General features: G+C 46.2%; 1 protein-coding gene across 1 annotated transcript in view; it reads right to left on the bottom strand.

The window, feature by feature from the left end:
- The window catches only part of PLB1 (phospholipase B1), a 200208-nt gene that overhangs the window by 103767 nt on the left and 68594 nt on the right, over nucleotides 1–27847 (bottom strand). The window contains exons 13-22 of the mRNA XM_077489431.1: nucleotides 24842–24925; nucleotides 22141–22206; nucleotides 21760–21843; nucleotides 19379–19445; nucleotides 19247–19305; nucleotides 14891–14964; nucleotides 12665–12708; nucleotides 5928–6036; nucleotides 2926–2986; nucleotides 903–983 (exon numbers count right to left, since the gene is read on the bottom strand). Coding sequence (XP_077345557.1) covers nucleotides 903–983; nucleotides 2926–2986; nucleotides 5928–6036; nucleotides 12665–12708; nucleotides 14891–14964; nucleotides 19247–19305; nucleotides 19379–19445; nucleotides 21760–21843; nucleotides 22141–22206; nucleotides 24842–24925 — 729 coding nt within the window. The remainder of the gene's footprint in view (nucleotides 1–902; nucleotides 984–2925; nucleotides 2987–5927; nucleotides 6037–12664; nucleotides 12709–14890; nucleotides 14965–19246; nucleotides 19306–19378; nucleotides 19446–21759; nucleotides 21844–22140; nucleotides 22207–24841; nucleotides 24926–27847) is intronic.

The following is a 27847-nucleotide window of genomic DNA, read 5'->3' as shown; positions in this document are numbered from 1 at the left end:
GCAGGAAGGCCCATGAGGTCACCTTGTCCCTGGCAGGAAGGCCCATGAGGTCACCATGTCCCTGGCAAGAAGGCCCATGAGGTCACCATGTCCCAAGTAGGAAGACCCATGAGGTCACCATGTCCCTGGCAGGAAGGCCCATGAGGTCACCATGTCCCAAGTAGGAAGACCCATGAGGTCACCATGTCCCTGGCAGGAAGGCCCATGAGGTCACCATGTCCCTGGCAGGAAGGTCCATGAGGTCACCATGTCCCTGGAAGGAAGGCCCAGGATTTCACCATGTCCCTGGCAGGAAGGTCAATGAGGCCACCATGTCCCTGGCAGGAAGACCCATGAGGTCACCATGTCCCAAGTAGGAAGACCCATGAGGTCACCATGTCCCTGGCAGGAAGACCCATGAGGTCACCATGTCCCAAGTAGGAAGACCCATGAGGTCACCATGTCCCTGGCAGGAAGGCCCATGAGGTCACCATGTCCCTGGCAGGAAGGCCCATGAGGTCACCATGTCCCTGGCAGGAAGGCCCATGAGGTCACCATGTCCCTGGCAGGAAGGCCCATGAGGTCACCATGTCCCTGGCAGGAAGGCCCATGAGGCCACCATGTCCCTGGCAGGAAGGCCCATGAGGTCACCATGTCCCTGGCAGGAAGGTCCATGAGGTCACCATGTCCCTGGCAGGAAGGCCCATGATGCCACCATGTCCCTGGCAGGAAGGCCCATGAGGCCACCATGTGCCTGGCAGGAACGCCCATGAGGTCACCATGTCCCTGGTAGGAAGCCCCATGAAGTCACCATGTTCCTGGTAGGAAGCCCCATGAGGTCACCATGTCCCTGGCAGGAAGGCCCATGAGGCCACCATGTCCCTGGCTTTAGATGTAGTCATTTAGGTATCATTGTCACTTACTGGGTCCTTGCAGATTCCACACAGATCATTTCCTCCAATGAAGATAGTAAGCAGTTTCCAGTCTTCAGCATAATTAATTTTCTAATCAAAATAAATAAACAAATATATAAATACATTAAAAAAAATGACTGCATACAATGAAATGCGGTGTGGGTAACCGCATGCGAATCGAACAGAAATCACACTGCATTTCGGTTCAAATCATATGTGATCCTTTGCAGTGCAATTTGAGCCCATTCATTTAGCATGACTCGAATTGCACTGCATCCGCACAAAAGGGGCTGGCAATTTTTTTTCCGCACTGGAATCAGTTCACATTAATTTATTAATTTTCTAACGAATTCCAAATTGTCAGAATGATTTGCGTGCCCCATCATTGGTGTCAGTGGGAGGGATAGTGCCCCATCATTGGTGTCAGTGGGAGGAATAGTGCCCCATCATTGGTATCAGTGGGGGGGAATAGTGTCCCATCATTGGTGTCAGTGGGAGGAATAGTGTCTCATCATTGGTGTCAGTGGGAGGAATAGTGCCCCATCATTGGTGTCAGTGGGAGGAATAGTGCCCCATCATTGGTGTCAGTGGGAGGAATAGTGCCCCATCATTGGTGTCAGTGGGAGGAATAGTGCCCCATCATTGGTGTCAGTGGGAGGAATAGTGCCCCATCATTGGTGTCAGTGGGAGGAATAGTGCCCCATCATTGGTGTCAGTGGGAGGAATAGTGCCCCATCATTGGTGTCAGTGGGAGGAATAGTGCCCCATCATTGGTGTCAGTGGGAGGAATAGTGCCCCATCATTGGTGTCAGTGGGAGGAATAGTGCCCCATCATTGGTGTCAGTGGGAAGAATAGTGCCCCATCATTGGTTTCAGTGAGAGGAATATTGTCCCATCATTGGTGTCAGTGGGAGGAATAGTGCCCCATCATTGGTGTCAGTGGGAGGAATAGTGCCCCATCATTGGTGTCAGTGGGAGGAATAGTGCCCCATCATTTGTTTCAGTGGGAGGAATATTGTCCCATCATTGGTGTCAGTGGGAGGAATAGTGCCCCATCATTGGTGTCAGTGGGAGGAATAGTGCCCCATCATTGGTGTCAGTGGGAAGAATAGTGCCCCATCATTGGTGTCAGTGGGAGGAATAGTGCCCCATCATTGGTGTCAGTGGGAGGAATAGCGCCCCATCATTGGTGTCAGTGGGAGGAATAGTGCCCCATCATTGGTGTCAGTGGGAAGAATAGTGCCCCATCATTGGTATCAGTGGGAGGAATAGTGCCCCATCATTGGTGTCAGTGGGAGGAAAAGTGCCTCATCATTGGTATCAGTGAGAGGAATAGTGCCCCATCATTGGTGTCAGTGGGAGGAATAGTGCCCCATCATTGGTGTCAGTGGGAAGAATAGTGCCCCATCATTGGTGTCAGTGGGAGGAATAGTGTCCCATCATTGGTGTCAGTGGAAGGAATAGTGCCCCATCATTGGTGTCAGTGGGGGGAATAGTGCCCCATCATTGGTGTCAGTGGAAGGAATAGTGCCCCATCATTGGTGTCAGTGGGAGGAATAGTGCCCCATCATTGGTATCAGTGGATGGAATAGTGTCTGAAAGGCCAGATAAAGTTAAGCAAAGGGCCACATCCAGCCCCCGGGGTCACAGGTCCCACTGCTTTAGCCTGACACTCACCTATCAATGCATTTTGATAATTTAATAATTCATCCCATGAGCCCCACTGCTTGCGAGTACTGGGAGCGGGGGGGGGGATGATATCAGGAAGGTATGTACTGCCCCCTGCTTGCCCCTCCCACCAGCCATGATTTGCCTGCATTACATAGAGAAGCACAGAGACCCGGGGGTGACATCCGTGGGTCTAAAATAAGGAATGTGATGAAAACAGATCATGTTGAGGGAGAACCAGAGAAAATATAAGAAGATTTAACTTCAGCTTTAACCCTTCCCTCTTCATTCACAACTGAGAAGAAGTTCTGGCTGTACATAGACTGTAAATTGCCTTTGTGTTTTCCTTATAAACTTCACTCACCCTTGAAGAATTCATCCTCTTCATGGCCGTCACCAAGTTTTGGGACTGCTCCAGCATATCACTGCAAGGAACCGGAACACAAACGGGTCAGAACCATCAACAGACCCCCCCAATCAACAGATCCCCCAATCAACAGATCCCCCAATCAACAGATCATCCCAATCAACAGATCATCCCAATCAATAGATCATCCCAATCAATAGATCCCCCAATCAATAGATCATCCCAATCAATAGATCCCCCAATCAATAGATCCCCCAATTAATAGAGCCCCTCAATCAATAGATCCCCCAATCAATAGATCCCCCAATCAATAAATCCCCCAATGAACAGATCCCCCAATGAACAGATCCCCAATCAATAGATCCCCCAATTAATAGAGCCCCCAATCAATAGACCCCCCAATTAATAGATCCCCAATCAATAGATCCCCCAATTAATAGAGCCCCCAATCAATAGACCCCCCAATTAATAGATCGCCCAATCAATAGACCTACCCAATAAATAGACCCACCCAATCAATAGATCCACCCAATCAATAGATCCACCCAATTATTAGATCCACCCAATCAATAGATCCTGCCAATCATTAGACCCCCCCAATCATTAGATCCCCCAATCAATAGACCCACCCAATCAATAGATCCCCCAATTAATAGACCCGCCCAATCAATAGACCCCCAATCAATAGGTCCCCCCAATTAATAGATCCCCCAATCAATAGATCCCCCCAATCAATAGATCCCCCATATATACAAGGCAGGTGGAAATACAGACTCCTAATTATCTTTCATGAACCCTTCTGTGACCAGAGGACATTGAAGCCCGGCCGAGAGCCCGGACCAGATAACTCAACAATAACCACAGGACTTGTCTACCTAAATCATTTTCCTTCACATTGTTTATTTTTAAACACTTATTTCAGGTATTTACAGTGCCTTGCGAAAGTATTCGGCCCCCTTGAACTTTTCAACCTTTTGCCACATTTCAGGCTTCAAACATAAAGATATAAAATTTTAATTTTTTGTGAAGAATCACCAACAAGTGGGACACAATTGTGAAGTGGAACGAAATCTATTGGATAATTTAAACTTTTTTAGCAAATAAAAAACTGAAAAGTGGTGCGTGCAAAATTATTCGGCCCCTTTACTTTCAGTGCAGCAAACTCACTCCAGAAGTTCAGCGAGGATCTCTGAATGATCCAATGTTGTCCTAAATGACTGATGGTGATAAATAGAATCCACCTGTGTGTAATCAAGTCTCTGTATAAATGCACCTGCTCTGTGATAGTCTCAGGGTTCTGTTGAAAGCGCAGAGAGCATCATGAAGACCAAGGAACACACCAGGCAGGTCCGTAATACTGTTGTGGAGAAGTTTAAAGCTGGATTTGGATACAAAAAGATTTCCCAAGCTTTAAACATCCCAAGGAGCACTGTGCAAGCGATCATTTTGAAATGGAAGGAGTATCAGACCACTGCAAATCTACCAAGACCTGGCCGTCCCTCTAAACTTTCAGCTCAGACAAGGAGAAGACTGATCAGAGATGCAGCCAAGAGGCCCATGATCACTCTGGATGAACTGCAGAGGACTACAGCTGAGGTGGGAGAGTCTGTCCATAGGACAACAATCAGTCGTACACTGCACAAATCTGCCCTTTATGGAAGAGTGGCAAGAAGAAAGCCATTTCTCAAAGATATCCATAAAAAGTCTTGTCTAAAGTTTGCCACAAGCCACCTGGGAGACACACCAAACATGTGGAAGAAGGTGCTCTGGTCACATGAAACCAAAATCCAACTTTTTACCCACAATGCAAAACGATATGTTTGGCGTAAAAGCAACACAGCTCATCACCCTCAACACACCATCCCCACTGTCACACATGGTGGTGGCAGCATCATGGTTTGGGCTTTTCTTCAGCAGGGACAGGGAAGATGGTTAAAATTGAGGAGAAGATGGATGCAGCCAAATACAGGACCATTCTGGATGAAAACCTGTTGGAGTCTGCAAAAGACCTGAAACTGGGACGGAGATTTATCTTCCAACAAGACAATGATCCCAAACATACAGCAAAATCTACAAAGGAATGGTTCACAAATAAACGTATCCAGGTGTTAGAATGGCCAAGTCAAAGTCCAGACCTGAATCCAATCGAGAATCTGTGGAAAGAGCTGAAAACTGCTGTTCACAAACGCTCTCCATCCAACCTCACTGAGCTCCAGCTGTTTTGCAAGGAAGAATGGGCAAGAATTTCAGTCTCTCGATGTGCAAAACTGATAGAGACACCCCAAGAGACTTGCAGCTGTAATCGCAGCAAAAGGTGGCTCTACAAAGTATTAACACAAGGGGGCCCAATCATTTTGCACGCCCCACTTTTCATTTTTTTATTAGTTAAAAAAAGTTTCAAAAATCCAATAGATTTCGTTCTACTTCACAATTGTGTCCCACTTGTTGGTGATTCTTCACAAAAAATAAACATTTTATATCTTTATGTTTGAAGCCTGAAATGTGGCAAAAGGTTGAAAAGTTCAAGGGGGCCGAATACTTTCGCAAGGCACTGTATATATCGCTGACAATTTACATGTATATTGTACATTCACATCAGTTCCCGCCCCCGAGGAGCTTACACTCTAAGGTCCCCAACTCACATACATACATACTGGGGCCAATTTAGACGGGAGCCAATCAACCTCCCAGCGTGTCTTTGGAGGAACACAAATCACCATTCTGAATATTTCCAAATTAACGAATTTGTCGAATTTCATGGAAGAACACATTTGAAACGCAGCGAGTGTCGCGCATCCATTATTGTTCACCCGCCATGGTTGATACATGGGTTGGATCTATCAATGTATAAGAAATGTAACATAAGATGGGCCCCATCCAATCACAGAACGTCTTGTCTCAGGATGGGCCCTTTGAAGGAGGTACGAGGTGAGATGAGGTCGTCCAATGACTGGAGAGGGGGGGGGGTGGGGCATATTATCATTTGGAAAAGGTCTTACTCTGCTTTGGCTCCGGGAACGGCTCGGTTTAGGGCGGATCGTGGCAGAACATGAAAGCCTTTCCCTATGGAGTATCCTTGTATACCGGGATTAAACATCCGGAGAATGTCTGCAGAGGAAAGCGGTAGGTAGGGTTAGGTAGGTACACGGCAGTATTATTATACCAGAAAAATAATCCAAAGACGGAGGATCGTTCTACTACAGCCTGATTCCACTTTATAGTAATCCCTACGGGACGGCTCATTAGGGGAACGTAGGGATCGCTCTAATGATTATCTCCAACAATCAGAGGTTTTGCTAAACAGATTTCTATAAAAAGGTTATTATGATTAGGAATCCACATTGGAAGATAAGAGTCGAGTGATAGAAATGGGGCAGATAAATCAAACACGACACCGCATCCCAATATTGTAACCGATAAAACAAGAATTTGGACTTTGGGGTCAACCAACCCCGGGACTTTTGGTGGTGCCACAAATAAAAGGTAGAGGGTTACAATACCGTATCCATAAAAAAGTTTTGTTTATTATTAGAGAAACAACAGAAAAACAAATACAGATATACATTCATATGACATTAAAAAGCATCAAACATGGAAGATTTCCAGAATGGGCTGGCTTATCTAGCAATCCCATAAATACCACTCAACATGTTTCGCTCATTTGAGCTTCCTCAGGAGTTTAGGTATATGATGGCGATTTGCGCAGCCGAGCCATGCTGTCGCAGTACAACTGCGGCGACTGGTCTGCATGCGGTAACTATGAGCAAAACTTTTTTTTTTTTCATTTTGGATAGATCAAGGGGAGGGTTATAACTAGGGATGCACCAATGCCATTTTTATTACGAGTATGAGTACCGATACTTTTTACTTTTTTTTTAGTACTCGCCGATACCAATTAACGATCCCTACCGGAACTGTTTTGTTTTCACTTCAGCTATCAGCAATGGTACAAAACCAAGGTTATTTACAAATTAAATAATTCATCCCTTTGATCTGCAGATGAAGAAACAGAAAGATACAGAAAGAAACAATGTTTCTTTTTATTTTAGCGTTTCAGCGCCTGAGCGATGTTGTTAATAAACATTGCCGGTGTTCTGCCCAATTGAGTCCGACCATCGATATGTGTCCGTTCCGTACTGCGCATGCGCAGTACGGAGCAGACGAAGCTTCGGAAAATCTCCGAAGCTGAACGGCGCCTGCGCCGTGAGTGGAGGAGGTAGCCCCACTATCCAAGCGGACATAGGGTTTAGAATTTTAGAGGGCCCCTCGCGGGCGAGCTTCGCTCGCCACGCTTCGGGCTCGGCCTCGCTGCGCTCGGCTCTTTTTTATTCTAACTCTATGTCCACTTGGATAGTGGGGATAGAACCTGGACTCACGGCGCAGGCGCCGTTCGTCCTCGGCAATTTTCGGAATCTGTGCTCCTGTGTACTGCGCATGCGCAGTACGCAGAGGACAGCATCTGATGGAGGACCCTATTTTACAAGACACCGGCTGCTTTTTTTTTTTTGACAGCTCCAATTACAGCACTCCTTTAATTACACACGTGGGTTGGACTTGATAGACTTGCATCTTTCTTCAACCTCACCTACTATGTAACTATATGTAACTTCAGCTGTCAGCAATGGTACAATGCATTGAAAAGTTATTTACAAATGAAATAAACAGATTTTTTTATTTATTTGTTTTTTCTTTTTGTGCTTTTTCAATGTGAAATGTGTAAATATATGTTAATATATATATGTGTAAAAATATTAACTAAGAAAACAAACAAAAAACAAAGTTTTCATTTGTTTATCATTTATAAAATAGACGTAAAAAAAAAAAAAGCAGGAAAATAACAATTAAATGGAGGAGAATTAGGAGTTAATTAAAGCTGATTAGTGTAAATTAAGGGTTAACAATGGGTTAAATTGAGGAACATTGGTTCATCCCTTTGATCTGCAGATGAAGAAAAAGAAAGATACAAAAACAAACAATGTTTCTTTTTTATTTTAGCGTTTCAGCGCCTGAGCGATGTTGTTAATAAACATTGCCGGTGTCCTATCATATATGGTCCCCCATCGGATAGTGTCCGCTGTGTACTGCGCATGCGCAGTACACAGCACACACGGATTCCGAAAATAGCCGAGGATGAACAGCGCCTGCGCCGTGAGTCCAGGTTCCATCCCCACCATCCAAGTGGACACAGAGTTAGAATAAAAAGAGCCGAGCGCAGCGTGGCGAGCAAAGCTCGCCCGCGAGGGGCCCTCTAATTTTCACAACCCTATGTCCGCTTGGATGGTGGGGCTACCACCTCCACTCACGGCGCAGGCGCCGTTCATCTTCGGAGATTTTCCGAAGCTTCTTCTGCCCCGTACTGCACATGCGCAGTACGGGGCGGACACTATATGATGGCAGGACACTATCTGCCAGAACACCAGCTGCTTTTTTTTTTTCTGACAGCTCCAATAACAGGACTCCTTTAAAACTCCTTTAATCACACACGTGGGTTGGACTTAATGGACTTATGTCTTTTTTCAACCTCATCTACTATGTAACTATATGTAACTAACAGCTGTCAGCAATGGTACAAAGCATTGAAAAGTTATTTACAAATGAAATAAACAGATTTTTTTTATTTATTTGTTTTTTCTTTTTGTGCTTTTTCAATGTGAAATGTGTAAATATATGTTAATATATATGTATAAAAATATTAACTAAGAAAGCAAACAAAAAGAGTTTTAATTTGTTTATCGTTTATAAAATAGATGTGAAGAAAAAAAAAAAAGAAGGAAAATAACAATTAAATGGAAGAGAATTAGGAGTTAATTAATGCTGATTAGTGTAAATTAAGGGTTAACAAGGGGTTAAATGGAGGAACATTGGTTCATCCCTTTGATCTGCAGATGAAGAAACAGAAAGATACAAAAAGAAATAATTTTTATTTTTAGTGTTTCAGCACCTGAGCAATGTTGTTAATAAACATTACCGGCTGCTTTTTTTTTTTTTTGACAGCTCCAATTACTGGACTCCTTTAACACTTGAGTTGTCAGCAATGGTACAATGCATTGAAAAGTTATTTGCAAATGAGATAAATAGATTTTTCTTAATTTATTTTTTGTGTTTTTTTCAAATCTGAAATATGTAAATATATGTTAATGCTTATGTGTAAAAATATTAACTAACAAATAAAAAAAAAAAAAAAAAGGTTTAATTGTTTATCGTCTATAAAAAAGACATGAAAAAAAAAACAAAAAAAAAACAGGAAAATAATAATTAAATGGAGGAGAATAAGCAGTTAATTAAAGCCGATTAGAGTAAACTAAGGGTTAACAAGGGGTTAAACAGAGGAGCATTTGTTCATCCATTTGATCTGCAGATGAAGAAACAGAAAGATACAAAAAGAAACAATGTTTCTTTTTATTTTTAGTGTTTCAGCTCCTGAGCAATGTTGTTAATAAACATCACCCGCTGCTTTTTTTTTTCTTTTTTGACAGCTCCAATTACCGGACTCCTTTAACACTTGAGCTGTCAGCAATAGTACAATGCATTGAAAAGTTATTTACAAATGAAATAAATAGATTTTTCTTAATTTATTTTTTGCACTTTTTCAATGTGAAATGTGTAAATATATGTTAATATTTATGTGTAAAAATGTTAACTAACAAAGCAAACAGAAAAAAAAGTTTTCATTGTTTATCGTTTATACAAATAGACGTGAACATAAAAAAATAAATAAAAAAAAGCAGGAAAATAATAATTAAATGGAGGAGAATAAGGAGTTTATTAATAACGACCGCCCACTGTATATATATATATATATACACATGTCGGCACTTTTAAGTTGGATATCTCGGCAACAGCAGCAGCTGCTGCCATAACAATCTCTTCAGTGGGTGGTCCGGTTTACGATAATGGTGGTCTCTGTAGCGGATTCGCCACAAGATCACCGTTATTAGCGGCGGGAGAGGGTCCCCCCCACCTCATGCCACTCTCCAGCGCCCTCCACCGCTTACCGGAGCCGTTGGTAGCAGCGTAGGCGATCGGGTCCTCTTCCTAGCTGGGTATGGATAAGAGTGATGCCAAGATGACCCCCCCCCATCCATCTCCATACCATAGCAGGGCAGAAGCAACATTAAAACGTCACTTCCGCCCATACCTCTTAAAAGTGAAATTTTTTTGTTGTCATTTTTTCAAATGACAATTTTTTTATTTTTATTTTTTTATTGCATTTAAGTCCACATATGAGATGTGAGGTCTTTTTGACCCCCCCCCCCCCCCGATCTCATATTTAAGAGGACCTGTCACGCTTTTTTTCTATTACAAGGGATGTTTAATTCCTTGTAATAGGAATAAGTGACCCATTTTTTTTTTTTTAACTGTTTTAAAATCAATAAAATAAAGTAAAATAAATAAGAAAATTCTTCTTTTTTTTTTAAAGCGCCCCGTCCCGACAAGCTCACTCGCAGAAGCGAACGCATATATGAGCAGCGCCCATAAAAGAAAACGGTATTCAAACCACACATGTGAGGTATCGGCGCGATCGCTAGAGCGAGAGCAATAATTCTAGCCCTAGACCTCTTCCATCACTCAAACCGTCGCCTATGGAGATTTTTAAGGGTAAAAGTTTGACGCCATTTCACGAGCGGGCGCAATTTTGAAGCGTGACATGTTGGGTATCAATTTACTCGTAACATTATCTTTCACAATATAAAAGAAAATTAGGCTAACTTTAGTGATGTCTTATTTTTTAATTCCAAAAATTTAATTTTTTCCAAAAAAAAAGTGCGCTCGTAAGACCGCTGCGCAAATAAGGTATGAAAAAAAAAGTATTGCAATGACCGCCATTTTATTCTGTAGGGTGTTAGGAAAAAAAATGTTTAATGTTTAGGGGTTCTAAGTAATTTTCTAGCAAACCCCCCCCCCCTGTTTTTAACTTGCAAACACCAAGTCTGGAAAACAGGCCCGGTCCTTAAGTGGTTAAGGCTGATTGGAGTGTAAGGCTCCTTTCACACGGGACGGATCAGTAATGATCCGCCCTGTGATGATCCGCTCACTCAGCAGGGATCGCTCCGTTGTCCCAGCTGAGCCGGTGGCGGACGGGGCGGTCTCCGAACACTGTGCAGGGACCGCCCTGTCAGCTCTCCGTTCTCCTCTATGGGGAACCGTCTGTCCATGTTCATCCGATCCGCTCTGCAGACGGGTAGAAAAATAGGATTTTCCTCCATCTGCAGAATCAGATAATAGCGGATAATAGCGGAGGCGGACGATAGCGGGTGTCTGCGGATGTTCATGTGTGCCGAGATTTGTATTTATGTCTACTTGTTGACCTTACGATCAGTAGTAGATATACTGACAGTGTTGTGGTATATTGCTGTAAAGGTGGCTGCGGGGGAGACACTATATATATATATATATATATATATATATATATATATATATATATATATATATATATATATATATATATATAAAATCAGTAGTTAGGCTCCTAAAATTGCATAATAGTGGCATAATTGGACCTTTTTTTTATTTTGAAGATACGTGTCCCCAGTTATATTCTGTGATGACCCCTCTTCCATATCAGGCAACGTCCGAGGTCAGGCAACGTCCGGGGTCAGGCAACGTCCGGGGTCAGGCAACGTCCGGGGTCAGGCAACGTCCGGCGTCAGGCCACGTCCGGCGTCAGGCCACGTCCGGCGTCAGGCCACGTCCGGCGTCAGGCCACGTCCGGCCACGTCCGGCGTCAGGCCACGTCCGGCGTCAGGCCACGTCCGGCCACGTCCGGCGTCAGGCAACGTCCGGCGTCAGGCAACGTCCGGGATCAGGCAACGTCCGGGATCAGGCAACGTCCGGGATCAGGCAATGTCCGGGATCAGGCAACGTCTGGATCAGGCAACGTCTGGATCAGGCAACGTCCAGGATCAGGCAACGTCCGGATCAGGCAACGTCCGGCATCAGGCAACGTCCGGGATCAGGCAACGTCCGGGATCAGGCAACGTCCGGGATCAGGCAACGTCTGGGGTCAGGCTGGGTTGATGAGCGGCTGATTAGCCACCAGTGTGTGAGAAGGGGATGTACAGACGTCTTAGCCCCACCCCTACTGAAGAAGTCTATGCCTTGGCGTAACGCGTCTAGGGAGGGCGGAGCCTGCATGGTGACATCACATGGTGGCCATCTTATCTGTGAGAAACCGATGTTTTATGTCTGTCCAGCTAACACTGCTTGGGGTGCCACACTTGTGAGACTTTTAATCCCTGTTTTATGGGAAATAAATGTATTATATACGGAGAGCACTAGATTCCGCCATTTCTCTCCTCACATATCCGTCATTGTGGAGAGGTTACGAGGCTCATTGAGCCAGTCAGTTGCAAGAAGCGTGCTCATAGGAGGAGAGAGTGAAGTGATGAGCTGATCAGTCTGCCGCTTCTCCTCTCACTGTCCAATCACAGGCTGGAAGATCCGTCACTCGCCGCCTTCATCAGCTGGCTTTACGCCTATGGACAATGATGTAGGACGGAAACTTTGTGATGGGGGAGGGGAGACGGGGCATCTCCAGGATTTTAGAAGCCAGTTGATTCCCAAATATCATATCTGGGTGGACGCAGACTGTAAAGTGGACCTGTCATTAATATTGGCACAGCACATTTCTGGAAATGCTTTTACCATAAGATGGTTTATAGCTCAAATCATTCTGTACTGGAAACCTTTTTATCTCAATAAACAAAGTTGCAAAAAACTTTCTCATGGAACATACTTGCCAATGTGGTCACGTTACTGAGGTCTTCATCTCCACCGATACTACAGAGAGGAAGAGGAGCGAGAATGAAAGAGATACATTAATATCCTTCTATCTATCTATCTATCTATCTATCTATCTATCTATCTATCTATCTATCTATCTATCTATCCTCTCCCGGGGTGCGGGCTGCGGCTCTGGTGTCCGCTCCTTCCAGGGCTTCCTCTGCCGCGTGTCTCCTCTCTGTTCCTCCTAAGGGCTAGGCATCCAATGGGATCGCCTCACGATTTGGCCAATCAGGGAACAGGTCTCACGACCTACCTCCTGATTGGCGGGGAGGAACTTTAGTGTGAAAATAGCAAAAATGAATTTGCTATTGTCACACAACTGGGTGGGATCAGGGTGCAGTGCTCTGCCATCCATCCTATCCATCCTGTACCCCCCACCGTGTACCACCCACCCTGTACTACCCACCCTTTACCCCCCAACCTGTACCACCCAGCCTGTACCATCCACCCTGTACTATCCATGCAGTACTACCCACCCTGTACTATCCATGCTGTACTACCCACCTAGTACCACCCACCCTGTACCACCCAACCTGTACTATCCACCCTATACCACCCAGCCTGTACTATCCACCCTATACCCCCCAACCTGTACCACCCAGCCTGTACCATCCACCCTGTACAATCCATGCTGTACTACCCACCCTGTACTATCCATGCTGTACTACCCACCTAGTACTACCCACCCTGTACCACCCAGCCTGTACTATCCACCCTATACCACCCAGCCTGTACTATCCACCCTATACCCCCCAACCTGTACCACCCAGCCTGTACTATCCATGCTGTACTACCCACCTAGTACCACCCACCCTGTACCACCCAGCCTGTACTATCCACCCTATATCAACCAGCCTGTACTATCCACCCTATACCCCCCAACCTGTACCACCCAGCCTGTACCATCCACCCTGTACTATCCATGCTGTACTACCTACCCTGTACCACCCACCGTGTACCACCCACCCTGTACTATCCATGCTGTACTACCCACCTAGTACCACCCACCCTGTACCACCCACTCTGTACCACCCACTCTGTACTATCCACCCTATACCACCCACTGTGTACTACCCACCCTTTACCCCCCAACCTGTACCACCCAGCCTGTACCATCCACCCTGTACTATCCATGCTATTCCACCCACCCTGTGCCACTTACCGTGTACCACCCACCGTGTACCACCCACCCTGTGCCACCCACCGTGTACCACCCACCGTGTACCACCCAGCCTGTACTCTCCACCCTGTACCACCCAGCCTGTACCACCCAGCCTGTACTATCTATGCTGTACCACCCACCCTGTACAACCCACCCTGTACCACTTACCGTGTACCACCCACCGTGTACCACCCAGCCTGTACTCTCCATCCTGTACCACCCACCCTGTGCCACTTATCGTGTACCACCCACCGTGTACCACCCACCCTGTGCCACTTATCGTGTACCACCCACCGTGTACCACCCACCCTGTGCCACTTACAGTGTACCACCCACCGTGTACCACCCACCGTGTACCACCCAGCCTGTACTCTCCACCCTGTACCACCCACCCTGTACTATTCGTCCTGCACCACCCACCCTGCACCTGATTTTGTACTCTTTAGTTTTAGTAAATCAACCCTTGAGTGTTATTGATACATCCTGTGATCAATGTTTGTCTCCTAAATATACTGGTATTATATAATATTTATAGGGATAAATAAACAATATAAACAATTTGTTTATAAACCAAATAAAGTAAATCTGACCATAACCATTAAAGTGTGTCTTTAGATAAGTCTACAATTCTGGTTCCTTACATGTTGTTTCACGTTTCGATAGTTGTCAGGCCCCATTCATGCTTAGCGATTTGTCATCATCGCCATTCTGCCCGCAATTTCAAATCACGTGGCAATCACTGCAATATGCAGGACACGTGTTTCATTTTTAAATGGCACCCCAAACACGGTGCGATTTTGCCACAGTTGTCGCACAACAGAATCAATCTGCAGCAAAACGCCAAAAAAAGGAGCCGGAGCTCCCTTCCATTATTGGAGGGGGAGGGGCTGCCCTCGCGTGAAAATCGCCCCCCACACAAACATTCGCTACACAAAGTGTGAACGTGGCCTGAATATTAACTTCGTATTACAAGAAAACGAATATCACAGAATCTGCCCCACAATTCACACCGACCTCCAGGACATTCCCCGGTATTCGGATACCACGTCTAGAATGTCCATGATAAACGCTCCGGCGCCATTTCCTGCCTGGAACACCAAAGAGAATCCGCGTTAGACTGAAACTCCAGACAGAAATAAAACACACAATAAAATGACGTTCTGTTATCGGTAATTTGTCATTCCGTGATTTGTGCTGATAGAAGCATTTGCCACTTTCAGCTTCTCCTTTCACTGTCCAGACACAGGCTGGGGGCGGGGCCAGGATGACCTGGGCTCTGAGGAAGTCAGTGGAATGATGCCCCGACACCAGACTGAGGACATCTAGTGGCAGAAAAATGTTTGCTAAAGTCCAATCTCCCAATTTTGCTCATAGAGTTGCTGGGACAAAATTTGCTTGAAATTAAATAAAAAAAAAAAATAGATCACCTGTATTGTGCGTTTTGTGCGCATTGTATGTTCTTTGCATTTGTGCTTATTTACTATTTTTGTTTGTGTATTTTGTTGTTATTTTTACATTGTTTTTTTTTTTCCCTTTTTAAATCATATAAATCAGGTTTATTGAAAAGTTTCACAACCAAAAACAATCAGAAAGGCATAACCCAGGGACAAGGGGTGGGCAGGAGGGGGCAGCTGCCATGTGAGGTGGTGGGGGTACCACAAGGAGATTCAGGGAGGGAGGCAATTTGTGTCCAGAGGGGGATTTTGAGAGGGGTAGCAGGGGGTTAAGAATAGTTCTAGGGCAGTGATGGCAAACCTTGGCACCCCAGATGTTTTGGAACTACATTTCCCATGATGCTCCAGTACACTGCAGAGTGCATAAAAATCATGGGAAATGTAGTTCCAAAACATCTGGGGTGCCAAGGTTTGCCATCACTGTTCTAGGGAAATCTGGGTAGGTGTGCTAGGAGTGGTAATTTGGGGCGCAGGGGGGGGGGAGATTTGTGTTGCGGGGGGGAGATGGGTGAAGAGGAGATTTGTGCTAAGATCTAATTTTTCTTTTTTTTTTTCTGGAGGGGGGTATTTGTGCTAATAGGGTTGATTGGGGGGTATTTATGCTAGAAGGGGGGGGGGGATTTGAAGGTTAGAGGATTTGTGCAAGGAGGGGGACAATTTTTTTGGGGGGGGCCAAAATTTGTGCCTGGAGAATATAGGGTAAGATGAGCTGGGGGGGGGGGGGGGTAAAGACCAGGAGGGGGGATGTCAGCAGGGTGGATTTGTACTGTACGAAAGGGGGAATTTATGCTTAGAGGACAGCCATGCAGATTACATGGGGGGAGGGGGGGGGCACAATTTGGGCTGACTAGACATGCGCAACCCGTTTCGTTCCGAATTAGTTTTTTAACGAATTTAGACAAATTAGTCAATTCGGAAATAGCCAAATTAACGAGAAACCATTTAACAAACTTTTCTGAATAATAATGTAACTATTACTAATTATTAAGTTATACAATACAAAAAAACGAAATATAATGTAAAATGAGATACATATAATGTGAAAATAGATACGTCAAAAACACAATTGATAACAAGTGCAAAAAGTGAAAAAAAAAGTGCAAAAAGTGAAAAAAGTTGATAGGATGATCTTGAAACGCGTTTCCTTTTTTTTATGTTTCAGCGTCATCCTATGAACTTTTACTTTTTTTTTACTTTTTTGCACTTGTTATCAATTGAATTGTGTTTTTGACGTATCTATTTTCACATTATAGGTATCTCATTTTACATTATATTTCCTTTTTTGTATTCACTTTTTATCACATCCATCCATTATTTATCACTTCTTTAGTGACACGGGTTTTTTCACTCTTTAATCATGAGTCGGAGTTCATGGTGTTAATCGTTGGTCTTGTATATGTGATTATCTACATTGATCTGTTGGTCATCGATCACTTACTTGGTTTTATATTTGCGCAACTTTTTTTGTTTTATGTGTATTTGTTGCGTTCACTAACAGTAAAATTTGAAAGGAAAATTCCAATACCTCTAATTTAATAGTTAGTAGTAGTTAAGTTATTATTAGTTAGTTATTTCAGATTTTTTGAATTTTCGGGCTTTCGAATCTTCGAAGTTTCATTCTTATTTTTGGATTTTCGTTCTTTTTGAATTTTTGTTCTGACTTTCAGATTTAAACATTTTTTTGGATTTTCGAACTTTTGAATTTCGTATTTTAAAATTTCCGGATTTTCGGATTTCGAATTTTTCGTTTTTCAGAACTTACAGATTTTCGAATTCTGAATTTACGAATTTTTTTAATTTACGAATTTTTCGGATATTCAAATTTGCGAATTTTCCAATATTCATATAAATTTGTTAAACAGGTTTTCATTCATTTGGATATTTCCGGTTTAATGAGTTTGTCGAAATTCGTTAAAAAACTAGATATTTTTTCAGGTTTTAGAATTTTCAGGTTTTTTAATTTTTCAAATTAACAAATTTTTTTCAAATTTACGTTTTTTTTTTTAATTCACAAATTGCGATCATTACAAATGACCTGAAAAACAAACAAAAAAAAAAAAACGAATGAAATGAAAACAAACAATTTTTTTCAAATTTACGATTTTTTTTTTTTAAATTCACAAATTGCGATCATAAAAAATGACCTGAAAAACAAAAAAACAAACAAAAAACGAATGAAATGAAAAGAAACAATTTTCGGACAGCGCACATGTCTACAATTGACTGTTCATAGGAAAATTCTCAGTACATTCGATGACTTATGAATGGCATTTGAAAGTGCTTCAAAATTTCCTTTACTTTTAACATTTGATTGTGGAAAAAATGGAGTTTCCTAAATAAAAACGACACAAATTGCTAGAAATTTGTTTGTTTTAAAAAAAATCGAATGAAAGTTCTTAACAAGAAAAAATTTAAAAATCGAATTTCTCCTGGTGTGTGTGTGTGGCCAGCTTTAAAGACGATCGCCAAGAGGAAGCGCACAGATGTAATGCCTTTGATCTCATTTGGAAGAACGTTTTTTTCCTTAGGTTGATGACATCATAGTGAATTCCTGCTCTATAAAGCCCCGAATCCTGCCAAGAATGAGCTGATCGATGGGATAAAGGAGTGGAGTACGTTTCCCAGCAGGTTGTATCTTTTTTATTTCCCGACCGGCACGCCGCCGGCGGCGCACACGCGATGGCAGGGCGGCATTTAAAACTGGGCATACCTGTACGCCAATATGCCTGCCCGTGCCATTCTGCCGACGTACATCGGCGTGCGCTGGTCGGGAAGTGGTTAAGGAAGTATAATATCTCCCTTTTCCCTATTTTAGTTAATTGCAGTATAATGACTGACGGGGCAAAATTCAGTCAATCCCAACACTAACCCTCCCTGTAATCCCAACACCAACCCTCCCTGTAATCCCAACACTAACCCCCCTGTAATCCCAACACTAACCCCCCTGTAATCCCAACACTAACCCTCTATGTAATCCCAACACTAACCCTCCCTGTAATCCCAACACTAACCCTCCCTGTAATCCCAACACTAACCCCCCTGTAATCCCAACACTAACCTCCCCTGTAATCCCAACACTAACCCTCCCTGTAATCCCAACACTAACCCCCCTGTAATCCCAACACTAACCTCCCCTGTAATCCCAACACTAACCCTCCCTGTAATCCCAACACTAATCCTCCCTGTAATCCCAACACTAACCCCCCTGTAATCCCAACACTAACCTCCCCTGTAATCCCAACACTAACCCTCCCTGTAATCCCAACACTAATCCTCCCTGTAATCCCAACACTAACCCCCCTGTAATCCCAACACTAACCCTCCCTATAATCCCAACACTAACCCTCCCTGTAATCCCAACACTAACCCTCCCTGTAATCCCAACACTAACCCCCCTGTAATCCCAACACTAACCCTCCCTGTAATCCCAACACTAACCCTCCCTGTAATCCCAACACCAACCCTCCCTGTAATCCCAACACTAACCCCCCTGTAATCCCAACACTAACCCTCCCTGTAATCCCAACACTAACCCTCTCTGTAATCCCAACACTAACCCTCCCTGTAATCCCAACACTAATCCTCCCTGTAACCCCAACACTAACCCTCCCTATAATCCCAACACTAACCCTCCCCGTAATCCCAAAACTAACCCTCCCCGTAACCCCAACACTAATCCTCCCCGTAATCCCAACACTAACCCTCCCCGTAATCCCAACACTAACCCTCCCCGTAACCCCAACACTAATCCTCCCCGTAATCCCAACACTAACCCTCCCCGTAATCCCAACACTAACCCTCCCCGTAATCCCAACACTAACCCTCCCCGTAAACCTTTAATAATTAAATTATACATTAATTCTGAATCTTGCTACAATGTATATGAAGTTAACTATTCGCAGTGGGCGGTACTTACAGTGAGCGAATCTCCCAGGGCGCCGATGACCTTGAAGTCGGCCGCCTTCAGATTGTGAACTAAATAGAAATAAAAGTTGATTCATCTCTGTGACCAACAAAGCCAAATCCACCGCTGGTGAGATCTACGTACCGGACGTCGGCACCGCGTCTGATGGGCTCAGGTCCGCGCAGGTGAAGTTGGAACCGACTTTCCTCTCCTGAAAGCAGAAGAAGTTACTTTAGATAAGTTCACCCCAAAATGCACAATAAGAAGCAGGATGCAGCAGTTTCTAGAGACAACTTGCCCGGTGAGATCTTTACCAACAAGCTGCTTTTTATCACGGAGATCAGTCACAAGAGGACCGTCACCCCCCAATCTCCCCTCCTCGTACCAATCCCCCCAAACTCCTCTCCCAGCAAAATCCCCCCTCCTCGTACCTATCCCCCCAATCTCCTCTTCCAGCAAAAAACCCCCTCCTCGTACCTATCCCCCCAATCTCCTCTCCCAGCAAAATCCCCCCTCCTCGTACCTATCCCCCCAATCTCCTCTCCCAGCAAAATCCCCCCTCCTCGTACCTATCCCCCCAATCTCCTCTTCCAGCAAAAAACCCCCTCCTCGTACAAATCCCCTCTCCTAACACAAATCCTCCCTCCTCGTACCAATCCCCCAAACCCCTCTCCTCGCACAAATCCCCTCTCCTAAAACAAATCTCCCCATCTCATACAAATCCCCCCAAACTCCTCTCCTAGTCCTAGCAAAAAAAAAAAAAACTCCTCGTACAAATCCCCCCAATCTCCTCTCCTAGCACAAATTCCCCCTCCTCATACAAATCCCCCCAATCTCCTCTCCTAGCAAACCCCCCCTCCTCGCACAAATCCCCCCAATCCCCTCTCCTAGTAAAACCCCCCTCCTCGTACAAATCCCCCCAATCTCCTCTCCTTGCAAAAACCCCTTTCCTCGTACAAATCCTCTTTTCTAACACAAATCCCCCCTCCTTGTACAAATCCTCCCAATCCCCTCTCCTAGCACAAATTCCCCCTCCTCATACAAATCCCCCCAATCTCCTCTCCTAGCAAACCCCCCCTCCTCGCACAAATCCCCCCAATCCCCTCTCCTAGTAAAACCCCCCTCCTCGTACAAATCCCCCCAATCTCCTCTCCTTGCAAAAACCCCTTTCCTCGTACAAATCCTCTTTTCTAACACAAATCCCCCCTCCTCGTACAAATCCTCCCAATCCCCTCTCCTAGCACAAATTCCCCCTCCTCATACAAATCCCCCCAATCTCCTCTCCTAGCAAACCCCCCCTCCTCGCACAAATCCCCCCAATCCCCTCTCCTAGTAAAACCCCCCTCCTCGTACAAATCCCCCCAATCTCCTCTCCTTGCAAAAACCCCTTTCCTCGTACAAATCCTCTTTTCTAACACAAATCCCCCCTCCTTGTACAAATCCTCCCAATCCCGTCTCCTAGCATAAATTCCCCCTCCTCGTACAAATCCCCCCAATCTCCTCTCCTAGCAAACCCCCCTCCTCGCACAACAAATCCCCCCAATCCCCTCTCCTAGCACAATCCCCCCCAATCCCCTCTCCTAACACAAATCCCCCCTCCACGTACAAATCCCCCCAATCCCCTCTCCTTGCATTAACCCCCCTCCTCGTACAAATCCCCTCTTCTAACACAAATCCCCCCTCCTCGTACAAATCCCCCCAATCCCTTCTCCTAGCAAAACCCCCCTCCTTGTACAAATCCCCCCAATCTCCTCTCCTAGCAAAAATCCCCCTCCTTGTACAAATCCCCCCAATCCCCTCTTCTAACGCAAATCCCCCCTCATACAAATCCCCCGAATCTCTTCTCCTTACACAAATCCCCCAATCCTCTCTCCTCGCAAAATCCCCCTCCTCGCACAAATCCCCCCAATCTTCTCTCCTAGCACAAATCCCCCCAATCTCCTCTCCTAGCACAAATCCCCCTCCTCGCACAAATCCCCCCAATCTTCTCTCGTAGCACAAATCCCCCCAATCTCCTCTCCTAGCACAAATCCCCCCTCCTCACACAAATCCCCCCAATTCCCTCTCCTAGCACAAATCCCCCCTCCTCGTACAAATCCCCCCAATCCCTTTTCCTAGCACAACCCCCCAATCCCCCCTTTTAGCACAATACCCCAACACCCCCCCCAACCTCCCCCCTAGCACAATTCTCCCCCCATCATTCCTATTACCCTTCATAGCACAAAGAGCCCCAACCCCCCCTCCTGCACAAACCTCTCATCTCAGTACAAATTATTGTCTGTGCTGGCCCAGCTCCTCTGCCCCTCCCCTCCCTAAATAACTTTTAATGCAGCTGCTGGGAGAGGAGTGAAGAGGAATACTGTAACGGGTCACATAAGGAACAGATCTGTGCGGGGCTGCTGACATCACATCCAAGATGGCGCCACCCAGAACCAGTCTGGGGCACATAGAATCTTTTTAGATCTTTGCTGGAATGAATGGACCGGTGACATGGTGACATGGTGACAAGGTCTCTTCCATCTTACCTGCGGTCCGCTCTTCTCCACTCCCATCATGTCGTTAAGCAACACGTAGGGACTGTTCTTGTGCGTGTTCAGGAAGGGCGTTGCCTGTAGGTGGAGCCAAACATGACATCATTACCCCCCTCCATAGTCATCAAACTTCATCAGTACTTTATACTACGCTGACAAAGATGATTTTATATCATGTCAGCTCCATCTAGTGGCCAGGATTTGGTATTTTCCTCAAATATCACAATTAGGGAATTACTACAATATGGCCACTAGATGGTGCTGATGATAATCATAGGAAATGCACCCATTGGACACATTATTGGGATTATTACTGTGCACAATGATTTTTGTAAGTTATTTACATGTAAAATGAAATGATTTCCTGGAACCTACCTGTTCAGAGCACTGCACTTCATACACCTCTCCATAGTTGTTAATGTTTTTTTTCTCAGAATCCACCTTACAAATGAAGAGACGTCTTTTATGATATACAGAAAATACTGACAACATTTTCATTTCAATGATAAATGATCAATTTATTAGTCTTAAAGTAGAATTCCAGTCTAAACCTAACTAGTCTTAAAATGTCCCCTCCCCCCTCCTATCATCTATGCTGACTAACCTGTGTAAGAAAAATCTATACACTTACCTAATTCCAGCAATGTCATCCGCTGTGTCAGCCAGCGGCAGCTGCAGGGGAGAAGGGAGAGCGCTCCACAATGGCTGGTAATGCCTGAAGTGATGACGTCACTCATAGGCTACCGTATCCCAGCTATTGTCAGCACTCCCCCTTCTTCCCTGCAGCTGCCACTAACTGACACAGAGAAGCACTTGACAATGGCTGGTAATGGCTGGAACGGTGAAGTCACCCATAGGCTCCCGCGTCCCAGCCATTGTGCTTGCTTTTTTTCTCTCTGGTCCAGTCACGTGATCCCCTGTGTCAGCCAGCAATGGCTGCAGGGGAGAAGAGGACGAGCTTAGACATGGCTGGTAAAGCATGGAGTAATGACATCACCCATAGGCTTTCATCTCCCAGCCATTGTCAGCACTCCCTCCTCTCTCTGGTCTGGTCATGTGATCCCCTTTGACAGTCAGCGACTGCTGCAGGGGAGAAGAGAGAGCGCTCAACAATGGCTGGTGATGACTGGAACGATGTAGTCACCCATAGGCTCCCGTGTCCCAGCCATTGTGCTTGCTTTTCTTTCTGGTCCAGTCATGTGATCCCCTGTGTCAGCCAGCAATGGCTGCAGGGGAGAAGAGGAAGCACTCAGTAATGGCTGGTAAAGCCTGGAGCGATGACATCACCCACATGCTTCCATGTCCCAGCTATTGTCGGCGTTCCCTCATCTCCCCTGCAGCTGCCACTGATTGACACAAGGGAGCACTCAACAATTGCTGGTAATGCCTGGATCGGTAATGTCACCCATATGCTCCCATATCCCAGAAGCTATTGTCGGCACTCACTCCTCTCCCCTGTCTGGTCACATGATCCCCTGTGTTAGCCAGCAATGGCTGCAGGGGAGAAGAGGAAGTGCTCAGCAATGGTTGGTAAAGCCTGGATCAATGACCTCATCCACAGGCTTCCATGTCTCAGCCATTGTCAGCACTCCCTCCTCGCTCTCGCCCGGTCATGTGATCCACTGTGACAGCCAGCAATGGCTGCAGGGGAGATGAGAGAAACCTCAAACATAGCTGGTAATGTCTGGAATGGTGATGTCACCCATAGGCTTCCATGTCCCAGCTATTGTAGGCACTCCCTGCAGCTGCCACTGACTGACACAGGGGAGCACTGGACAATGGCTGGTAACACTGGATCTGTGATGTCACCCATAGGCTCCCAGGTCCCAGCTATTGTAGGCACTCCCTGCAGCTGCCACTGACTGACACAGGGGAGCACTGGACAATGGCTGGTAACACTGGATCTGTGATGTCACCCATAGGCTCCCAGGTCCCAGCAGCCATTATCGGTGCTCACTTCTCTCTCCTGCCTGGTCATGTGATCCCTTGTGTCAGCCAGTGATGACTGCAGGGGAGAAGAGAAAGTGCTCAGCAATAGCTGGAAATGTCTGGCACTGTGACTTCACCCATAGGCTCCCATGTCCCAGCCATTGTCAGCACTCCCTCCTCGCTCTCGCCCCGGTCATGTGATCCACTGTGACAGCCAGCAATGGCTGCAGGGGAGACGAGAGAATGCTCAACAATAGCTGGTAATGTCTGGAATGGTGATGTCACCCATAGGCTTCCATGTCCCAGCTATTGTAGGCACTCCCTGCAGCTGCCACTGACTGACACAAGGGAGCACTGAACAATGGCTGGTAACACTGGATCTGTGATGTCACCCATAGGCTCCCATGTCCCAGCTATTGTAGGCACTCCCTGCAGCTGCCACTGACTGACACAAGGGAGCACTGAACAATGGCTGTAACACTGGATTGGTAATGTCACCCATAGGCTCCCATGTCCCAGCAGCCATTATCAGTGCTCACTCCTCTCTCCTGCCTGGTCATGTGATCCCTTGTGTCAGCCAGCGATGGCTGCAGGGGAGAAGAGAAAGTTCTCAGCAATAGCTGGAAATGTCTGGCACTGTGACTTCACCCATAGGCTCCCATGTCCCAGCTTTTACCAGTGCTCCCTCCTCTCCCATGCAGCCACCACTGACTGACACAGGGGAGTGCTCATCAATGGCTGGTAATGCCTGGGGCGGTGATGTCACCTATAGGCTCCCATGTCCCAGCTATGGTCAGCGTTCCCTCCTCTCTAGGGTCTGGTCACATGATCCCCACTTTTTTTTTATCTGCACTTAGGTCCCCCTCTGAAAAATGATCTAACAATTGACCGTTGAGTAGCAGCATTTGTATGATCTCCTCCGGCTGCCATGTTAGACTTCCAGTAGGAGGCGGTGGTGGGGGTGGGGGGGGGGCACCTACCTGCCCCACTGCAAAAATGGTTCAAGAATGGTTTGAGGAACGCAAAAAAACAGTTTATGGTGTTGACTTGGCTTCCAAATTGGAAGGTGCGAGGTGCCGCGCTGGAGCAGATAATGAGTAGGTGAAGCCCCCCGGCAGAACCAAATGTAGGTCTGCATGATACTCACCATGTGTAGGACGGGGTGAAGGACCACCGTGAAGTCTTCTCTGGTGTCGTACCTTTTGGAGCTTATTATCCTCTCCAGTGCAGACTAAGAAGACAAGAGAGAAAACAGACGGGTTTAGGTCAGGAGATGGGCATTGTCCATATATTCTTCACCCAAAGAAGGCTTGGCTCTTCCATTGGCACAGCCCGAGCCTACAGGACAATACCCGGCTTTTCTACCCAGAGCTGGGCGCCCATCGGGAGAAGACATAATCCCAAAGAAGTTTATTCATTCAGTTCATTCATTATCACCATATTATAGACGAGGACCAGAGGTAGGAAAGGGAATGTTCTCAGGAAAAGAGTCGATCATATCGGAGGGCGCCGAAGGTTGTGTGTCTATAGACTCCAGAAGTGGAGCTTTATTTCTAAAAGCGAGTGGAATATTACATTTCCATAAGAACCAATTCCCTTCATATCCCTGATCCTGGCACTAGGGCAGTGATGGAGAACCTCGGCACCCCAGATGTTTTGAAACTACATTTCCCATGATGCTCATGTACTCTGTAGTGTAGTGGAGCATCATGGGAAATGTAGTTCCAAAACATCTGGGGTGCCAAGGTTCACTATCACTGCTCTATGGGATCCAGAACAATGGAGGAAAAGTCCCAGCATTCTGGACACTTGCAGGTCCCAGAACAATGACACCCTGACACTTGGGGGTCTAGAACAATGACATACTGACACTTGGGGGTCTAGAACAATGACACACTGACACTTGGGGGTCTAGAACAATGACACACTGACACTTGGGGTCTAGAACAATGACACACTGACACTTGGGGTCTAGAACAATGACACACTGACACTTGGGGGTCTAGAACAATGACACACTGACACTTGGGGGTCCAGAACAATGACACACTGACACTTGCAGGTCCCAGAACAATGACACACTGACACTTGGGGGTCCAGAACAATGGCACACTGACACTTGGGGGTCCAGAACAATGGCACACTGACACTTGGGGGTCCAGAACAATGACACCCTGACACTTAAGGGCTCTAGAACAATGACACACTGATACTTGGGGGTCCCATAACAATAACGCTCTAACATTTGGAGCCCCTATGTGTCAGTGTGTCATTGTCCTGGGACCCCCAAGTGTCAATGTGTCATTGTTCTGGGACCCCAAGTGTCAGTATGTCATTGTTCTGGACCCCCAAGTGTCAGTATGTCATTGTTCTGGGACCCCCAAGTGTCAGTGTGTCATTGTCCTGGGACCCCCAAGTGTCAGTGTGTCATTGTTCTGGGACCCCCAAGTGTCAGTGTGTCATTGTTCTGGGACCACCAAGAGTCGGAGTGTCATTGTTCTGGGACCCCCAAGTGTCAGTGTGTCATTGTCCTGGGACCCCCAAGTGTCAGTGTGTCATTGTTCTGGGACCCCAAAATGTGGAAGTGTCATTGTTCTGGGACCCCACACTGACACTTGGGGCTCCAGAACAATGACACGTGACACTTGGGGCTCCAGAACAATGACACGCTGACACTTGAGGGTCCTACAGCAATGACACACTGACACTTGGGGGTCCCAGAACAATGACACACTGACACTTGGGGGTCCCAGGACAATGACACACTGACACTTGGGGTCCAGCACATTGGCACACTGACACTTGGGGGCCCAGAACAATGATACACTGATACTTGGGGGTCCAGAACAATGACACCCTCACACTTGGGGGTCCCAGAACAATGACACACTGACACTTGGGGGTCCAGAACAATGACACACTGACACTTGGGGGTCCAGAACAATGACACCCTGACACTTGGGGGTCCCAGAACAATGACACACTGACACTTGGGGGTCCAGAACAATGACACCCTGACACTTGGGGGTCCAGAACAATGACACACTGACACTTGGGGTCCAGAACAATGACACACTGACACTTGGGGGTCCAGAACAATGACACACTGACACTTGGGGGTCCAGCACAATGACACACTGACACTTGGGAGTCCAGAACAATGACACACTGACACTTGGGGGTCCAGAACCATGGCACACTGACACTTGGGGGTCCAGAACAATGACACACTGACACTTGAGGGCTCTAGAACAATGACACACTGATACTTGGGGGTCCCATAACAATAACGCTCTAACATTTGGAGCCCCTATGTGTCAGTGTGTCATTGTCCTGGGACCCCCAAGTGTCAGTGTGTCATTGTCCTGGGACCCCCAAGTGTCAGTGTGTCATTGTTCTGGGACCCCCAAGTGTCAGTGTGTCATTGTCCTGGGACCCCCAAGTGTCAGTGTGTCATTGTTCTGGGACCCCAAAATGTGGAAGTGTCATTGTTCTGGGACCCCACACTGACACTTGGGGCTCCAGAACAATGACACGCTGACACTTGGGGCTCCAGAACAATGACACGCTGACACTTGAGGGTCCTACAGCAATGACACACTGACACTTGGGGTCCAGCACATTGACACACTGACACTTGGGGGCCCAGAACAATGATACACTGATACTTGGGGGTCCAGAACAATGACACACTGACACTTGGGGGTCCAGAACAATGACACCCTGACACTTGGGGGTCCAGAACAATGACACACTGACACTTGGGGGTCCAGAACAATGACACACTGACACTTGGGGGTCCAGAACAATGACACACTGACACTTGGGAGTCCAGAACAATGACACACTGACACTTGGGGGTCCAGAACAATGACACCCTGACACTTGGGGGTCCAGAACAATGACACACTGACACTTGGGGGTCCAGAACAATGACACACTGACACTTGGGGTCCAGAACAATGACACACTGACACTTGGGGGTCCAGAACAATGACACACTGACACTTGGGGGTCCAGAACAATGACACACTGACACTTGGGAGTCCAGAACAATGACACACTGACACTTGGGGGTCCAGAACAATGACACCCTGACACTTGGGGGTCCAGAACAATGACACACTGACACTTGGGGGTCCCAGAACAATGA

The sequence above is a fragment of the Lithobates pipiens genome, unplaced genomic scaffold, assembly GCF_037356315.1.
Source record: "Lithobates pipiens isolate NorthernLeopardFrog02 unplaced genomic scaffold, aLitPip1_a1.2 Scaffold_18, whole genome shotgun sequence".
Taxonomy (NCBI): domain Eukaryota; kingdom Metazoa; phylum Chordata; class Amphibia; order Anura; family Ranidae; genus Lithobates; species Lithobates pipiens.
This window is presented reverse-complemented; position numbering and strand designations above follow the sequence as displayed.